We start from the raw sequence: 18,109 nt of genomic DNA on the forward strand, positions 1-18,109 counted from the left end.
CTAATCATCTATATATATATACCTGAGTTGACTACAATTTATAATGACCTTATGAACAATCAATCAACCAAAACTGCCTTTTCCTGCACTATCCTCATGATCTCTACCGTGTTCAAGCCCATTTTGTAGTCACTGTGCCAATAGATCTTATTGCTTGGTCTTCTTTTTTTTGCTCACCTCCTTTTTATGACACATACTTTGGGCATATTGCCAGAAGGACTAGTCCTTGTAGAAGGACATCATGCTTGGAAGGGTGGAAGGACAGCATAGGATAAGAAGACCCTGAATGAGATTGATTGACATAGTAACTAGAGTAAAGAGGGTAGGAGACCGTGAAATTCGCTCAGTAATAGATCTGGGTTCAGAGCTATTATTGTGCATAGAGTTGCTATGAATCATAGTCACACATATCAACAACAACAATAACAGTACTTTCTGACAACATATTCACAACAAAGTACGTTTGATGAAGTTTCAACTCTTCCCAGCTCCTTTTTGAATGTGTTTCAATTTTAAGGGCTCATCTTTAACAATGCTCCAATGCTATTTATAAGGTTTATAGAAAATGTTATTTCATAAATGAAAGCCCAGTCCTGTTTCTTAGACTTCCTTAATGTGGAAACACCACTGAAACCCGTCTACAATCAGGGACCTGGTTGGAAATTTAAATACGGGTGGCAAAACTTCTAGTATCACAGCAGCATGCAAGTCACCACAGTAGGGCAAACTAACAAAATAGTGGTGAAAACCATTCTTAATACAGTTTGAAATTTGCAATAATAATCAATTAAAGAATGTTTTATCAATAAGAAATGTTGGACATTGTATTGCAGGTTTTTCCGAACTCTTAGGATATTTGCCCTTTGTGGTTTTGGTTGTAAATTATGTTTCTTTTTCTTTTTGTCTTTTCACTTTGCTTAAGATCAGTCTTTTGATGCTTTGGATTCAAAAATTTCTTATCTTATTTTTTAGTTGAGAAGTTTTTATTGGCGAGGTTGTCATTCTTAGTGGCATGTCATACTTAGACATACTTGCTTTTTAGATAATGAAAATAAATTTGATCCTGGTTTCTAATATTGTATTATTGTCTTAAATTAGTATATTGTGTTAATCTGCAATCAATTAACAATTAACTTTTTTTTCAGAGTGCCATTCAGTGGTCTTCATACTATTTATAGGATTTCTTTCTTGAGGTATGCAGTATTATAGAAACCATCTCCCTTCTCCCTCCTCACTGTAACTTGTGATTTTTTTTTCTTCCTAGGAAGATTTTAGGTCATTGAATTTTGCAGTTGTTTTGTTTCTGTTTGGTTTTTGAGAAAAATAATTTTGAAGGCAGGCAGTTCCTAGGTGATAAATGTTTCATTTTTAAATGTAGGGCTTTGCACAGATTCAGTCATGGCTGGTGAAGCGAAACAGGAAGAAACTGAAATTTTACAACTTGAGTGATTTGTCATGGTAACCAGAATGGGAAAAATTGCTGGCCACAACTCCAAAATGAAAGATTCAGAAGAGACACAGTATGCCTTTCAGGAGCCTCCTGCATGAGGTTGGCCTCTTGGAAAAAGTCTAGAAAGCTCCCCATATTCAAAGCAGTAAAGTTGGCCATCATCATTGAGTGGGTGATGCCATCTTTGATGAAATTACGCTAATTTGCATTTTCTTTTAAACCACTACACCAACACCTACTTGCAATAAACAATCATCTCTATTTGTTGCATATTCAGCTTTTATATAATTGAAAAATCTTTGAGCTTTTTCTTTAATGCTTTTCTTTTTAAAATTTTACCTGAGTGAATGTTTATAAATCATATTGCATTTTCATTCAATTATTCATAGCCATTTTAAAAATATTATTATTTTGTGTGTGTGTACTGTCAAATCGGATCTGATTGGTACAGGAGATTGCCCTTCCTTCTCCAGCAAAGCATCTGGTGGATTCGAACCGCACACCTCTCGGATTTCAGAGCAACTTCTTGCCACTAGGCCACCAGAGCTCCCATGTTTTTTATACGTAGCTTAAAATTGGTAAATGTAATTAATTATAAAATGTGAGCCTATTCGTGCACATAAGACCAAAACCACTGCCATCAACTTGATTCTAATTCATAGTGACTGACTCTCCATAAATCTCCAAAGCTGTATGTAAATCTATAGAAGAGGAGACTAGTAACATGGCATGCTATACACCATGCCACCAGGATAATTTTTCTTGCACTGAAGTAAGTCTATACCTTGGACATACTTTTGGCATGTAGGGGCTAGACCTTAAAAAAGGACAATATGCTTGGAAAGGTGGAGACTCAACATAAGAGAGGAAGACCCTCTAGGAGATCAAGTGACAAGTGACTGTAGCAAAGCATTTAAGCACAGTAGAGATTGTGAGGATGGTATATCATGGGGAAAAGTTTGGATCTCTTTTACATAAGGTTGCTACGAATCATGGTAACTCAGGGATACCTAACTACAACAGCAGAAACAACAAAGTAAGGCTAACCAGGAACTGCATGCATCTACTTCAACTCACATGCACATTCTTAAAGACATACATAGGAACGGATCTTATTCAAGAGCTGGGAATTGCCTATATATTTATATATAAATTCAAGTTCTTTTTGTTATTAGTATGTCTTTGGGCAAGTTATAAATCTCTGTTAAAAAGCCAGAAAGGACTCATCTTCTACAATTTCTATGACTATTACAATGATATATAAAATTGCTTGACATATTAAGTAGACACTAAGTGCTCATTAAATGACTAATATTACTATTATACTGAAAATGGCATTTTATCTCTTAGTAATCGATCATCAAATAAAAATATAATTTTTAAAAAAATATAGGACAGCCCAAGAAGGCAACATATTCTAATGAAATATACAAAAATTTGTAGTTTGAAAACCAAAAGGGAACAATATGCTCAGCATTTCTTATGAAAAAAAAAACAAACAAACCCCGAAGAACAAAAGAAAAAAAGAAAAAACAAGAAAAAGAAAAAGAAAATATGCCCAAATTGTTAAGAAAAAACAACTAGCAATGTAAACTTTCACCCAAATTACAAAAATTGTTTAAACAATCAATCAATATATTTCTAGAACTTACCCATATAATTTGGAATCATATATTCTACAAGTTCCTTGCTTTCCACAATTGTCAATGGACCACTTCAAACATGTTCTATCAATCAGAGCTCCAAAATATATAGGAGACAGAATTCCTCCTGCAGCGTAAAATGAGAAGATATTAACCAGAGGAAGACATTTCAAAATTAACTAAGTAATGCTCCATTTTGATATGTTGAATTTTGTTTTCCCAGAATTTTTGTTTTCACATCCTTTACTTAATAACATATCAAAGGCCAATGAAATTTTACTGGATGTGCACTGGTTTCTACACTAAATTATGATTCACTCTATTTAGGCTTCATAGAATAAAAATTTTAAAAAAGTCATTTTAGGCAGGTTTGCATAACTTAGAAACTGTTTTTATTTAACTGTTTATCCCCAGTACAAAGTGTTACAAAAGTACGTTTTGTGTCACATATATATATTGTTATTGTTAGGTATTGTCCAGTTGAGGACACGTCATAGCGAACCTATGAACCTATGAACAGCTGACCTAAACCCTTCCCTATCCTGTGCTATCTTCATCTACTCTAATACCCTAGAAGCCATTGCTGAAGTCACCATGTATTTATACATAGAATTATCTATGTGTATGTGTGTTGTTGTGCGCTGTTGAACTGGAGCTCATTCATTGCTGACCCTTATATGTGTTCTCAGAAGCTGTAAATTGCATAGAAGATTACTCATCTTTTTCTTGTGGAGTAGCTGGTAGGTTCATATTGTCTGCCTTTGGATTGGCAGTATAACTCCTTATTAATAGGCAATAAGAGCTCCCTCTATATATTGTCATTGTTGTGGTGTGCCATAAAACTGGAACTGTGCATAGTTGACCCTCTTGTGGATTTTCAGAGGCAGTTAATCTCATGGGAAGGAGATTGCCTGTCTTTCTCCTGTGCAGCAGCTGGTGGCCTCGAACCACTTGCCTTCAGGATTACAGCATAGTTTCTTGCCACTTGGCCATGAAAGCCCCCTTTTTATATGTGTACATACATTACACTCACTCCCACATGCATAAATATATACACATACATATGTAAATATATATACCATCTAGTTTGATTCCAAACCTACTGTGCTCCTTAGGGTTTTAAAAAGTTGATATTTTTTGCAAGTAGATCACTCAACAGATAAACCACAGTTTCTATGGCCTTACCCAGAAACCTCTGACAACTACCAACCGTTGCCTTATCCAAGATTGTAGTTGTGAAGAACAGATAGTAAAAATGGGAAGAAAAAACGAAAATATGTTGGAATATAGAGTAAAAGTTAAAATCTTGTAGGACTCTAACATTTCTATGGACTAAATATTCCTTAGGATCAAATAATTAGCAATTTCAAAGACTCAAACCATAGACATTTTAAAAAATAACTTTTATCTACCGCTCGATGCAGAGCAGATAATCCAGGAGGCTGGGCTCTATGAGGAGAATTGTGGCATCAGGATTGGTGGAAGATCTATGAACAATCTGCGTTATGCAGATGACACAACCCTGCTTGCTGAAACCGAGGAGGACCTCATGCACTTGCTGCAGAGGGTCAAGGGCTGCAGCCTTCAGTATGGGCTGAGGCTCAATGTCAAGAAGACAAAGATTCTCACCACTGGACCAACTGGTAGCATCAGGATGAATGGTGAAGAGATTGAGACTGTTCACAGCTTCAGTTTGCTTGGCTGCACGGTCAACACTCTTGGCGGCAGCAGTCAGGAAATCAAAAAAACGTATTGCGATGGGCAAGTCTGCTGTTAGGGAACTCTCCAAAGTACTCAAGAGCGACTGTGTCTCTCTGGAGACTAAGGTGTGCCTGATACAGGCCATGGTCTTTGCAATCACTTGTTATGCATCAGAGAGTTGGACAATGACTAATGACTAGGGAGGATAGAAGGAGAATTGATGCCTTTGAGCTGTGGTGCTGGAGAAGAGTATTGAATGTATCATGGACTGCCAAGAAAACAGATTCATCCTTGAGAGGGTTAAACCAAGCTTACTCCTTGGAGGCAAGGATTCTGGGGCTTCGTCTGACATACTTTGGGCATGTTGCAAGGAGGGACAGGTCCTTGGAGAGGAACATCATGCTTGGGAGGGTGCAAGAGGGGAAGACCCTCTATGAGATGGATTGATTCAGTGACTGGGGTAATCGGGGTAGGTGTGCCAGAGGCAGTGCGATTGGCACAGGATAGAGCAGGGTTTAGGGCTGTTGTACATGGGGTCGCTTTGAGTCGCAAACGACTCAACGGCACTTAACAACAACAACAACAACAACAACAACAACAACAACAACTCTTCCATTACCCAAGGCACAAATGGAAGAAAATAAAATACTGTGTGGAAGTACACTCTTCTATATTATAAATTTATATGTCATTGATAATCATTTGTCAATGTTGTTGTTGTTAGGTGCAATCAAGTCGCTTGTGACTCATAGCGACTCTACTTATAGGAGCCCTAAGTGCTTTCTATCCTGTGTCAACCTCGCCATCTCAAACACACTCATTCCCACCACTCCAATCACAGAATCGATCCATCTCATGGAGGGTCTTCCTCTCCTGCGCCGTCCCTCCACTCTCCCAACCATGATGTCCCTCTCCAAGGACCAGTCCCTCCTTGCAACATGCCCAAAATATGTCAGACGAAGCCTCAGAATCCTTGCCTCCAAGGAGCAGTCCGATTTCACCCTCTCCAGGACAAACCAGCTTGTTCTAGCAGCCCATGGTATATTCAACGCTCTTCTCCCATACCACAGCTCTCTTTCTATAATCCCTATTCACTGTCCAATTCTCCGATGCATAGCACATAATTACAAAGGCTATAGCCTGGATCAGGTGCACCTTAGTCTCCAGCCTGATGTTGTTGCTCTTCAGTACTCTTGAGAGGCCCGTCACAACTGACTTTCCCAAAACAATTCATCTCTTGATTTCCTGGCTGCTGTTACAAAGAGTGTTGACTGTAAAGTGGAGCCAAGTAAACTAAAATTGTTAACTATCTCAATCTCTTCATCATCCATACTGACACTGCCCAGTGGTGAGAATCTTTGTTTTCTTGATGTTGAGCTTCAATCCATAGTGAAGGTTGCAATCTTTGACCTTCTACAGCAAGTGCGTCAGGTCCTCCTCAGTTTCAGCAAGCATGGTTGTTTCACCCGCATAACGCAGCTTGTTGATGATGATTCCACCAATCCTGATGCCACATTCCTCCTCATTCAGCCCAGCATCTTGGATGATCTGTTCTGCGTACAGATTGAAAAGGTGTGGAGACAAAATACATCCCTGACAAACCTGCTTCTTGATTTTGAACCATGTAGTGTCTCCTTGCTCTGTTCTGATGACTGCCTCTTCGTCCAAGTATAGGTTTCTCATTAGCACAATCAAATGTCTGGGATTCCCATTCTTCTTAGAGTCAGCCACAGCTTGTTGCGATCCACACAGTAAAAAGCCTTTGCATAGTCAATGAAGCACAGATAGACACTCTTCTGGTGTTCTCTGCTTTCTGCCAAGATCCATCTAATATTAGCTATAATATTCTTAGTACCACGACCTCTTCTAAATCCAGCCTGCACATCTTGCAGTTCTGTTGACCTATTGTTCCAAACGTTTTTGGATAATTTTCAGCAGAATCTTGCTTGCATGTGATATTAATGTTATTGTTCGATAATTTCCACACTCTGTTGGGTCACCTTTCTTTGGAATGGGAACAAATATCGATCTTTTCCAGTCAGTTGGCCAGCTGGCTGTCCTCCAGATTTCTTGGCATGTTGGTATGTTGTCAACTCCTGGAGCCTTGTTTTTTGCCAGTTTGCTCTTCCTCTTTTGTTATTTCATGAAATTCTTCTGTGTCAGCCAATTCCTTTTGATAGAGTGAATCTTTTTACTCCTTCTATCTTCTTTTGATACTTCCTGGAACATTTAACATTCTACGCAAAGTATCTTTAAGTATTGCCACCTGTGGCTTGAATTTGTTTTTCAACTCCTTCAGCTTAAGAAATGCTGAGCGAAAAAAAAAAATAAAAAAAAAAGAAAAAAAAAAAGAAATGCTGAGCGAGTTTGGCCCTTTTGATTTTTTATTTGACTCAGGCTCTCTGCACATTTCTTTATAGTATCTTGCTTTATTTTCCCTAGCTGCCTTTTGAAATTTTCTGTTCAGCTCTTTTATTTCTTGGGGTTTTTTTTTGTTGTGTGTGTGGGTTTTTTTTTTTTTCCTTTAGCGTTGGCTTTTCGGCACTCTAATGCAATACTCAGAGTCTCATCTGACATCTGTCTTGGTCTTTTCTTCTTTTTCAGCCTTTGTAATGATCTTTTGCATTCTTCATGGACAATTTTCTTGATATCCTCTCAGAGCTCATTTGGTCTACCCTCATTGGTGCTCAAGGCCTCAAACCTGTTCCTGAGATGGTTTTCAAATGCGAGTGGGACAGACTTAAGGTCAAATTTTGGTTCCCATGGACTTGATTTAATTTTCCTCAAATTACACTGGTTTTATATAATCTTTAGAAATGAGCATGAAGTAGCAGTATAGTTAGAATAGAATTATAACTTCACAGGGAAAAGAACTAGTTATGAATTGAAATGCTGCAAAGGCAAAAAATTTGGGGTTGGGGTTGTTTATTTCTTTTCCCCAGATGACACAACTCTGCTTGCTAAAACTGAGGAGGACATGAAGCACTTGCTGCAGAAGGTCAAGGACTGCAGCCTTCACTATGGATTCTCACCAGGGGGCCAATTGGCAGCATCATTATGGATGGTGAAGAGATTGAGACTGTTAACAGTTTGTTTGGCTCCATAGTCAACACTCTTGGTATCAGCAGCCAGGAAATCAAGAGACAAATTGCATTGTGAAAGTCAGCTGTCACAGACCTCTCCAGAGTACTGAAGAACAACAATGTCAGCCTGGAAACTAAGGTACTCTTGATCCAGGCCATAGTCTTCGCAATTGCGTGCTATGCATTGGAGAGCTGGACTATAACTAGGAATGATAGAGAATTGTTGCCTTTGTGCTGTGGTATGGGAGAATTGTGTTGAATATACCATGATATTCTAGGAGAACAAACTGGTTTGGCCTGGAGAGGGTGAAAGCGGGCTGCTCTTTGGAGGCAAGGGTTCTGAAGCTTCGTCTGACATACATGTTGCAAGGAGGGACCAGTCCTTGGAGAGGGACATCAGGTTTGGGATGGTGGAAGGACAGCACGGGAGAGGAAGACCCTTGATGAGATGGATTGTAATGGGAGTAGATGCGTCAGAGACAGTGAGGTTGGCATAAGATAGAGCAGAGTTAGGGCTCCTGGACATAGGTTTGCTATATGTCACAAACAACTTGATGACACATAACAAGAAGAAAGCATTTTACAGAAGTTATAAAAGGGACAGTCTGGAATAAATTTACTGATTTATAGAATTCTAAACATTTTAGTTAAAGATTAAATTTATTAAATTTTATTTTAATTTTAAGTTAATCTTAATGGAGGGGAGATTGAAACAGTCAACAGCTTTATCTTGCTTGGATCCACAATTAATACCATTAGTACAAGCTGTCAGAAAATGAGGAGATGTATTGTACTGGGAAAATCTGCAGATAGGGAATTTTCCAAATTATTGAGGTGTAGTGATGTCAGTTTGTGGACTAAAGTGTGTCTGATTCAGGCCATAGTCTTTCTATTATTAGCTATGCATCCAAGACCTGGACAATGAATAAGGATAACAGAAAAATAAATGATGCCTCTGAGGTGTGATGTTGGAGAAGAGCATTGAACATTCCATGGACAGCCAAAAAATTAAATAGATATGCCTTGGAGAGGGTATAGCCAGAGTGCTCTTAGTGGCAAGAATGATGAGTCTTTGCCTCACATAATTTGGACATATTGTTAGGTTTTATTCCTTGAAGAAGGATATGATGTTGGGAAGGGTGGAGGGTTGGTGAAGGATAGGAAGACCCTCTACCAGATGGATTGACGTGGTGACTGCTGCAATGGGTTCTGTGTGTCAGGAAGTGTGAGGAGGTGCAGGACAAAACAGTGTTCAGATATTTTGTACATAGTGTCACTATGAGTCATGTTCGACTTGATGGCACCTAACAACAACAAAACATTTTCCATACACATATATCAATTTAATATTCCATGTAGACTTTCTATAACTCACAAATGGACTGTATTCAAGAGGAATTTGAATTTAAAGTTCTAATAGCTTTTGTGTAAGCATTTAATATCTATTATTTCATAGAAGTAGTTAGGTACTATCTTAATAAGTATTCAGACACATCAAATTATGACACACACAACTGTTGTTGTTATGTACCATTGAGTCACCTGCAACTCATAGTGACCCTATGTACAACAGCTCTGAAGTATGTTCTGTCCTGAGCCAGTCTCACTGACTCTGACACACCTAATCCCATTGCACCAGTTACTGTATCAATCCATGTCATCCAAGATCTTTCTCTCCTGTGCTGTCCCTGTACCCTTCCAAGCATGATATCCTTCTCTGAGGACTAGTCTTTTCTGGCCATATCCCCAAAGTATGTTGTTGTTGTTATGTGCCATCTAGTCGCTTGCGACTCATAGAGACCCTATGTACAACAGCCCTAAACTCTGCTCTGTCCTGTGCCAATCGCACTGTCTCTGATACACCCATCCCGATTACCCCAGTCACTGAATCAATCCATCTCATGGGGGCCTTCCCCTACTGTGCTGTCCCTCCACCCTACCAAGCTTTATGTCCCTCTCCAAGGACCAGTCACTCCTTAAAAGATGTCCAAAGTATGTTAGAGGAGCCTCAGAATCCTTGCCTCCAAGGAGCCGCCCAGTTTGACCCTTTCCAAAGCGAATCTGTTTTCCTAGCAGTCCATGGTACCCTCAATACTCTTCTCCAGCACCATAGCTCAAAGGCATCAATTCTCCTTGATCCTCCTTAGTCATTGTCCAACTCTCTGATGAATAACAAGTGATAGCAAATGCCATGGCCTTTATCAGATGCACCTTAGTCTCCAGAGAGACACCATTGCTCTTCAGTACTTTGGAGAGGTCCCTAACAGCAGACTTTCTCATCGTACTACATCTTTTTATTTCCTGGCTGCTGGTGCCAAGAGTGTTGACTGTGGAGCCAAGCAAACTAAAGCTGTGAACAATCTCAGTCTCTTCACCATCCATCCTGATGCTGACAATTGGTCCAGTGGTGAGAATCTTTGTCTTCTTGACATTGAGCCTCAATCCATATTGAAGGTTTCAGTCCTTGATCCTCTGCAGCAAGTGCTTCAGGTCCTCCTCAGTTTCAGTAAGCAGTGTGTGTCATCTGCATATTGCAGATTGTTGATAGATCTTAAAATCCTTGCCTCCAAGGAGCATATTGCTTTCATGCTCTCCAAGACAGACACATTTGTTCTCCTGATGGTCTATGGTGTGCTCAATACTCTTCTTCAGTGCAACAACTGAAAGGAATCATTTCTTCTTCTGTCATCCCTAGTCCTTGTCGAGATCTCTGATGCATAGCAAACAATTTCAAAGACCATTGCCTAGAGTAGGTGCACCTTAGTCTGTAGATTGACATCATTGCTTCTCCACACTCTGTCAAGGTCCCTGACAACAGACTTGTCAATTTGTCTTTTGATTTCATGACTGCTGGTGCCAAGAGTGTTTATTGTGGAGCTGAGCAAGGTGATATTGTTAATAATCTCTAGCTCTTCTCCATCCAACCTGGTGCTGCCAATTGGTCCTATGGTGAGAATCTTTGTTCTTGATGTTGAGTTTCAATCTAAATTGAAGACTATAGTCCTTGGTCTTCTGAAGCAAATGCTTCATATTCTCTTTAGTTTTAGCAAGCAAGGTTGTATCCTCTACATAATGCAGACTGTTAATGAGTCTTCCTCCAATCCTGATGCCACATGGCAAAACCATTTTTCTTATTTTAGGTAATAAGAAAATTTCTTATTTTTCTATTTTTAAAGTCTCATTATATTAGTAAGAGTGGTAATTATCCCAGCCCTATTTTCATCTGCCAGATCTGTGGTCTAGTTTATTGGTATGAGGTGTTGCTATTGGAACGGGGAGAGGAGAGTAGCAAGCTACCAAACTCGTGCTTTAAGGATACAAGAAAGGAAATTTGCAGTTTTATTTGGAGAGGAAAAAGACCCCGAATAAGCAAAGCTCTTTTGAAAAATGAAAATAAAATGGGAGGTATCACACTCCTTGATCTCAAAACCTACTACACAACTATTGTAATCAACACAGCATTTTTTTTGGTACAATGACAGATATATAGATCAAGGGAATAGAATTGAGAATTCAGAATTCAATCAATCAGCCTATGTTCAACTGATATTTGGCAAGGTAAATCCATTAAATGGGGAAATAATAGCCTCTTTAACAAATGGCAAAATTGGGCATCTACAGAAAATGGAAACAGGATCCACATCTCAATATTATTTTCAAAATAAAATAAAAAGGAGTAAAGACATAGGAGTAAAACTCAAAACCTGTAAGGGTCATAAGAGACAAAATGAGAACAAACTAGAATCCCTAGCCTATAATATAAATAGATTTGATAATGGAGCCAAAATGCAGAACAGGAGAAGATAAAATCACTGAAGGAGACCTTCTGGAAATCAAATTCCTCTATGTATCAAAACCTTTTTGCAATAAGACAAAAACAGACTGTGAAAAATATTTAACAATGACTTTTCAGACTGAAGTCTCATAAAGTTTACAGAATACTACAGAGACTAAAAGACAGAGATGGAAAGGCCAGTTACAAACTGGACAAAAGACAGGAAAAGACTTTACACAAAGGAAGACTTTTGGATGGCCAATGTTCAAAATTAGTGGAAATCAGAGAGATGCAAATAAAAACAATAGTAAGACACTATCTTATGTCATCAGGGACAGAAAGAAATACACGTTGGAGAGGATGCAGAAAGATTGGGACTCTCATGCACTGCTGATGGGATGGTAAAATAATACAAATACTAGGGAAGGCTATTTGGTGTTTCCTCAAAAAAATTGAACACAGATATCCCATATGATCCAGCCATTCCACTGCTGGGTACATACTTCAGGGAAATCACAGCTAAGACACAGACATATGTACACCCATATTCACAGCAATTTTATTCACAATATCAAGAAAATAGAAAGAACCCAAATACCCATCAACAAATTAATAGATTGAAAAACTGTAGTATATTCACACAATGGAATACTATGCATCACTAAAGAATAACAGTCACAGAACATAATACAACATGGGAGAGTCTAGAAAGCATTATGTTGCATGAAATAACTCAATAGCAAAAGGACAAACACTGCATAAGACCACTACTGTGAAAATTGGAGAGTAATTGAGAGGAAGGTGAGAAAGAGAACATTAGAAATGGAATGGATAAGTAAAGAACAATACAAAGACCAAGTCAAGGGAGGATCAACCTGAAAGACACGATGGCTTTTGCAATTAGCTATCTCTCTCTCTCTTTCTCTATCTCCCTCTATCTCTCTCTCTATAGCTGTATCTATCAATCTATCAATCTATCTATCTACCTACCTACCTACCTACCTACCTACCTACCTACCTACCTACCTATCTATGTTGTTGTTAAGTGCCATTGTAGAGGACTCATAGCAACTGTATGCACGAAAAACCTGAACACTTGTGTAACTTTCATCATTTCTCCACGTTCATAGAGTTTCCAGAGGCAAGCTATTTTGGAAATCGATGCCACTCATTTTCCCAAGCTTGTTTTAGTTGAGAAACTCTACCAAACACTGTCTACCACGGGTAACCATTATCACATTTGATACATCAGTGTCATAGTGTTTAGCATCACAGCAGCCATGAGTTACCTCTGTACAACAAGTGGACAGAACAATGCTATACCACTCAGAATAATGTTTGAATAAAAATAATTAAAACCAATCCTGAGGGTTGAGGATCAAAATCACCCACCTTTGGCTAAGTAGCATAACTTTCTATCCACTAGGCCAACAGAGCTCTCTCTATGTTGTTGCTAAGTGCTGTCGAGTAATAGGCGACTCATAGTGGCCCTATGAATAGAAGACCTGAACACTTGTATAACTTTCATTGTTTCTCTCTCTCTCTCTCTCTCAGATCACAATAAATTGTGGCTAATCTTGAGAAAAATGGGACTCTCAGGACATTTGATCATGCTTATGTGAAACCTATACTTGGACCCAAAAGCAGTCCTCAGAACAGAGCAAGGAAACACTGCATGGTTCAAAATCAAGAAAGGAGTGTGTCAGGAATGCAACCTAATCCCATACCTTTTTAAACTGTATTCAGAACAGATCGTTCAGGAAGTAGGACTTTATGAAGAAGAGTGTGGCATCAAGATTAGAGGAAGATTCATTAATTCATTAACAACCTACGGTATGCATATGAGACAATCTTGCTTGCTGAAGAAGACCTGAAGCACTTGCTGCAAAAAGTCAAGGACTTTAGTTTTCAATATGGATTGAAGTTCAGCATCAAGAAGACAAAGATTTCCTCCACAGGGCCAATTGGCAGTACCATGATAGATGGAGAAGAGACTGAAGTTGTTTGATATTACAGCTTTCTTTGATCCATATTCAACACTTTTAACATCAGCAGTCAGGAAATCAAAAGACAAATTGCATTGGGAAAATCTGCTGTCGTGGACCTCTCCAGAGTGCTGAAGAACAATGATGTCTGTCTGGATACAAAGTTGTGCCTAATCCAGGCCATGGTCTTTGCAATTACTTGTTATGCCTGGACAATGACTAAGGATGACAGAACAAGAATAGATGCTTTTTTGTTGTAGTGCTGGAAAAGAGTCTTAAACATACCATGGACTGCCAAGAAAACAAATTGGTCTGTCTTGGAGAGGGTGAAACCAAGTGTCTCCTCAGAGGTTAGGATTTTGAAGCTGTGCCTCACTTACTTTAGGCACATGGCCAGGAAAGATGAGTCTTTGGAGAAGGACATTATGCTCAGAAGAGTGCAAGAGAGGAAGACCCCAGATGCGATGAATTGATACAGTGACTGGGGCAATGCAGGCTGCTGTGTCATAATTAGTGAGACTTACTCAGGACAGGGAAGAGTTCAGAGTTTCTGTACATAGGGTTGCTACACCTCGCAGGCTACTCAATGGCACATAACAACAATAACATACTATGACAGGTTTAGAAGCAGGAGTGGCATCCACTTCCAAAATAACATGTCTCCGGAAATTTGATGAACTTTGATAAATGTTGATGGTTGTAGAGGGGCTTCAGGCCTTCTGTTCATAGGGTCGTTATGAGTCATGTTCAACTTTAGGCAACCATTAAAAATAATATATCTATATATCTGTTTAAAAGAGAAAGGGGAGAAGGCAGGTGGAAGAATGGAGAGGAAACTCCTAGGATTAATCTCTAGCAGAGATTAGTGGGGGATAGGCAGGGTGAAGAAATAGGTAAGGTAAATGAGGACTTGCAGAGACAGGAAGACAGAAGTAATAGACCCGTAGTAATTAATGATATAAAATACAATGCACCGGTGGGCTCTGGTGGCCTAGTGGCAAGAAACTGCACTACAATACCAGAAGTGTGTGGTTCGGATCCACCATATGCTTTGCTGAAGAAGGAGGAGCAATCTCCTCCTGTACCAGTCAGATCTGATTTGACGATACACATACAAAAACAAAAAAACAAACAAACAATAAAACACAAAACAATGCACCAAAATGATTGTATATAACAAATGCATAGGAATGAAACAATGAATTCAAATGAGTGTATAAAAGTGAATGATGGTATTAATAAAAAAAATGGCAGCTGTTAGAGAAGACAGAAAAAATATTTGGAAGAAAGCTTTAATAGAATTAAACAGTGGATCTATCTTTTTATTTCTCATAGTCTTTGTATTTACTCTTCCCTCTCCTTTTTTGCCTTTGAGGTTAAGTGACTTTATCCATAAATATCCTTCTTGGAGGATTTTGTTTACTGTAATTTCTCCACTCACTTATGCTGCTTTTATTTGCTTTTGTGAGCATTATAGCTTGACTCCTTTCATGTCCTGCTCCTTCTGCCACTCAGTTTTGCTCAGGGCTATGGTCTCTCATTTACCACAATCTCTTTGAATCACTAATAAATAGTATCTATTTTCTGTTGTTCTGTTGAGTGGACTGTAATTCATAGTAACCCTGGCCTTATCAATTGCTTTGAGACTTAACTTCCAACAGTGCTGAAGGTCTTCTACTCTGCCTCCTGGAAAAACCATCTCTAAGTCAAATATAGAAAATCTTGAGTTTTTTTCCCAATATTTTCTTTTTTTTCCCCTTCTCACCATCTTAGTTTATAAAAAACAACAACAAGAAAATCCCCCAAATATAGAAATTCTTTAAGTAACACTTACCTTTGTTAGAATGAATAAGATAAATTATGATTAAACCTTTGTCTTAACAAAATTACTTTGAAATTAGTATAACGAAATTATCATTTGTCTCCATTTCAAACTTTTATCTCAAAACTTATCTCAATTTTCTTCTTTTATTATTTTTTCATTTATAATATACAGAAAAATGCTTCTTAAATACATTAGTTTTTTCTTTCTTCTAATTGAAAATTAACTGCATTTAGCCTTAGATGTTTGACATGAATCAAGTCATAATCATTATTTTTATCATACCTAGAGATCGTATAGTCAGTGAGTGGAAACCCACTGCAAGTGATTTGAGTTCTGGTTTGACATTTCTGCAAAAATACAAAAGAAAAAAAAATTAAAGATCTCTAAAATACCAAACTGAGTTCAGTAGTAAAACATTCCTCTTAGTAGGTTAGAGCTTCATGATCAAATGAAAACCATCAAGAGAACAGTTTGTATTATTTCAAGGTATAGTTTAAAATTATCTAAAAAGGTAAACAAATGATGATAAGAATGATTTTATTTCTAACTAATGTGCAATAATATTAAAACTTTCAACAAAAAGGCTCACATTTTTTATTCTTCTGGAAATCTTTAGATCGTAGTTGGAATAGACTTTATTACGCCTACAATAAAAACCAATTTCATGTGTCTAGGGAGCCCTGGGGGCTTAGTGGCAACTAGGTGCACTGCAATCCCAATGGCATGATGTTTGAATATATGAGCTGCTCCACAGGAGGATGCACAATCTCCTACCATGTAATCAATTGCCTCTGAAAACCTGCCGGAGGATTACTCAGTTTCAATTTGAGGGCACACAACAATGGCATTGCTATTTAATTGATACAGCCCATTTAGAACGGTAAATAATTTCATCTAGGTCAAGGTCTTAGTAAAGATCTTTTTACTTCTTATTTCTGCTATTAACAGAAAAAAGTTTGCATAGCACAAACCACAAAAACAAAACTGAACCCCACCTGTGTCAAGTGGATTCTGATTTATAGGGATCATTTATTGGGTATCTGAGGCTAGAAATCTTTTTGAGAAAAGATTGTCCATCACTTTCTGTCAGAGAACTGTAGATTAGAACTGTTGACCTTATGGTTAACAGCAAGACATATAACATATCATGCCACTGGAGACCTTTATAATACAACCAACAGGATAAAAACCTATTCTCTGTTTCTAGTTAAAGTCAATATTTCCTTAATGTTAGAGAGCATATTCGTATACCATTAAAAATGCACTCATTCTTGCATTTAGAAAGCAATTTTGAGAATTTCACTTTCTGTGCTGAATGAAATTTGTGATAAAATTATCCCTGTGATAAGCTAATATTTTTCAAGTGAAATGAATTTCCCTGGCTGTGAGAAAGTGACTGAGTTTGTTTGTCAACAAAACCAAAACTCGTTTTTAAGCTGAAATCTGAAATTTACTGGTACAAAAGGTTATTTTCCCCCCTTAAATTCCTTAGCTGAAAGTCCAAAAAGTAATACAAGTAAGTTTATTTCTTCAGTTTGTTTCCTACCCAATACCAGTCAGTAGCCTCTCTAAATTACTGAGGAATAATGATGTTAATTTGAGGACTAAGATATGCCTGATTCAATCACTTGCTATAAGGATGACGGCAGAAGAATTGATATCTTTGAACTGGTTCTGGAGAAGAGTACTGACTATTTCATGGACTGCCAAAAGAATAAACAGGTATGTCTCAGAGAGGTGCATCCAGAATGCTCCTTTGAGGAAAGGAAGACAAAGTTTAGCTTACGTACTTTGGGCATGTTGCTAGGAGAGTATATTCATTGGAGAGGGACATCATGCTTGAAATGATGGAGGGTAAGTGAGAGAGAGGACACTTTCAACCAGGCAGATTGATAGAGTGCTTGCAGAAATGGGCTCAAGTGTTTCAGAAACTGTGAGGATGGTACAGGCGAAGACAGGGTTCAAATCTATTGGTCATGGGGTCAGTATGAATTATACTCGACTTGACAGCACCTAACAACGATAGCAACGATCCAATATTGTGCTAGTTCTTGTTCATGAGAATAGAGATCAATACTATTTCATATCTTACAAGCAATTTCGAGAAGCAATTTGACTTTTTTTGGCTTAAGATTGTTTCATTACATACTAAGTGTAAATAATAATGGCTGCTTATCTTGTGACAATTGAATATAATGTGTCAAAGTATGTCAAGCACTTAAATTATACTACAACTTTAATCATTGCTAGCTCTCTTGAAAGGCTTAAGGGGAAATTATTTGTATAGAAAACTGAGATTAGAGTAACAAAATTATTCTATTTCGAAAAGGGAAAAAAGGAGGCATTTTTAAAGGAAAAAAATTGTTAACATTCATGTTAGTCTTTGGCACAATTCCTGATTGTTAAATAGATGATTAGTAATACTTAAATGAAGGTGAAGACTGGAGGCCATGATGAATTTGCTAAAAACATGTCAAATATAATTTGAATTTTTTATGTTTTCAGTCTGGTAAAGGAGGCACATGTTTTAGACACTATATATCATAATTTCAGCAGAAAAGAAACCTTTTATGATCTGCACCATTTCCAAAATATTTAAGAGTATTTTAAAGATTAGATACCACTATAAAGGCTCTGGTGGTCTAGT

General features: G+C 37.9%; 1 protein-coding gene across 1 annotated transcript in view; it reads right to left on the reverse strand.

Annotated features, from left to right (window-relative positions):
- Window positions 1-18,109, reverse strand: part of SLCO1B3 (solute carrier organic anion transporter family, member 1B3) — a 77,790-nt gene that overhangs the window by 5,818 nt on the left and 53,863 nt on the right. Inside the window, exons 11-12 of the mRNA XM_006889133.1 lie at window positions 15,745-15,809; window positions 3,103-3,220 (exon numbers count right to left, since the gene is read on the reverse strand). Coding sequence (XP_006889195.1) covers window positions 3,103-3,220; window positions 15,745-15,809 — 183 coding nt within the window. The remainder of the gene's footprint in view (window positions 1-3,102; window positions 3,221-15,744; window positions 15,810-18,109) is intronic.

The sequence above is a fragment of the Elephantulus edwardii genome, unplaced genomic scaffold (genome assembly GCF_000299155.1).
Source record: "Elephantulus edwardii isolate Elephantulus edwardi_28Jun2011 unplaced genomic scaffold, EleEdw1.0 scaffold00075, whole genome shotgun sequence".
NCBI lineage: Eukaryota > Metazoa > Chordata > Mammalia > Macroscelidea > Macroscelididae > Elephantulus > Elephantulus edwardii.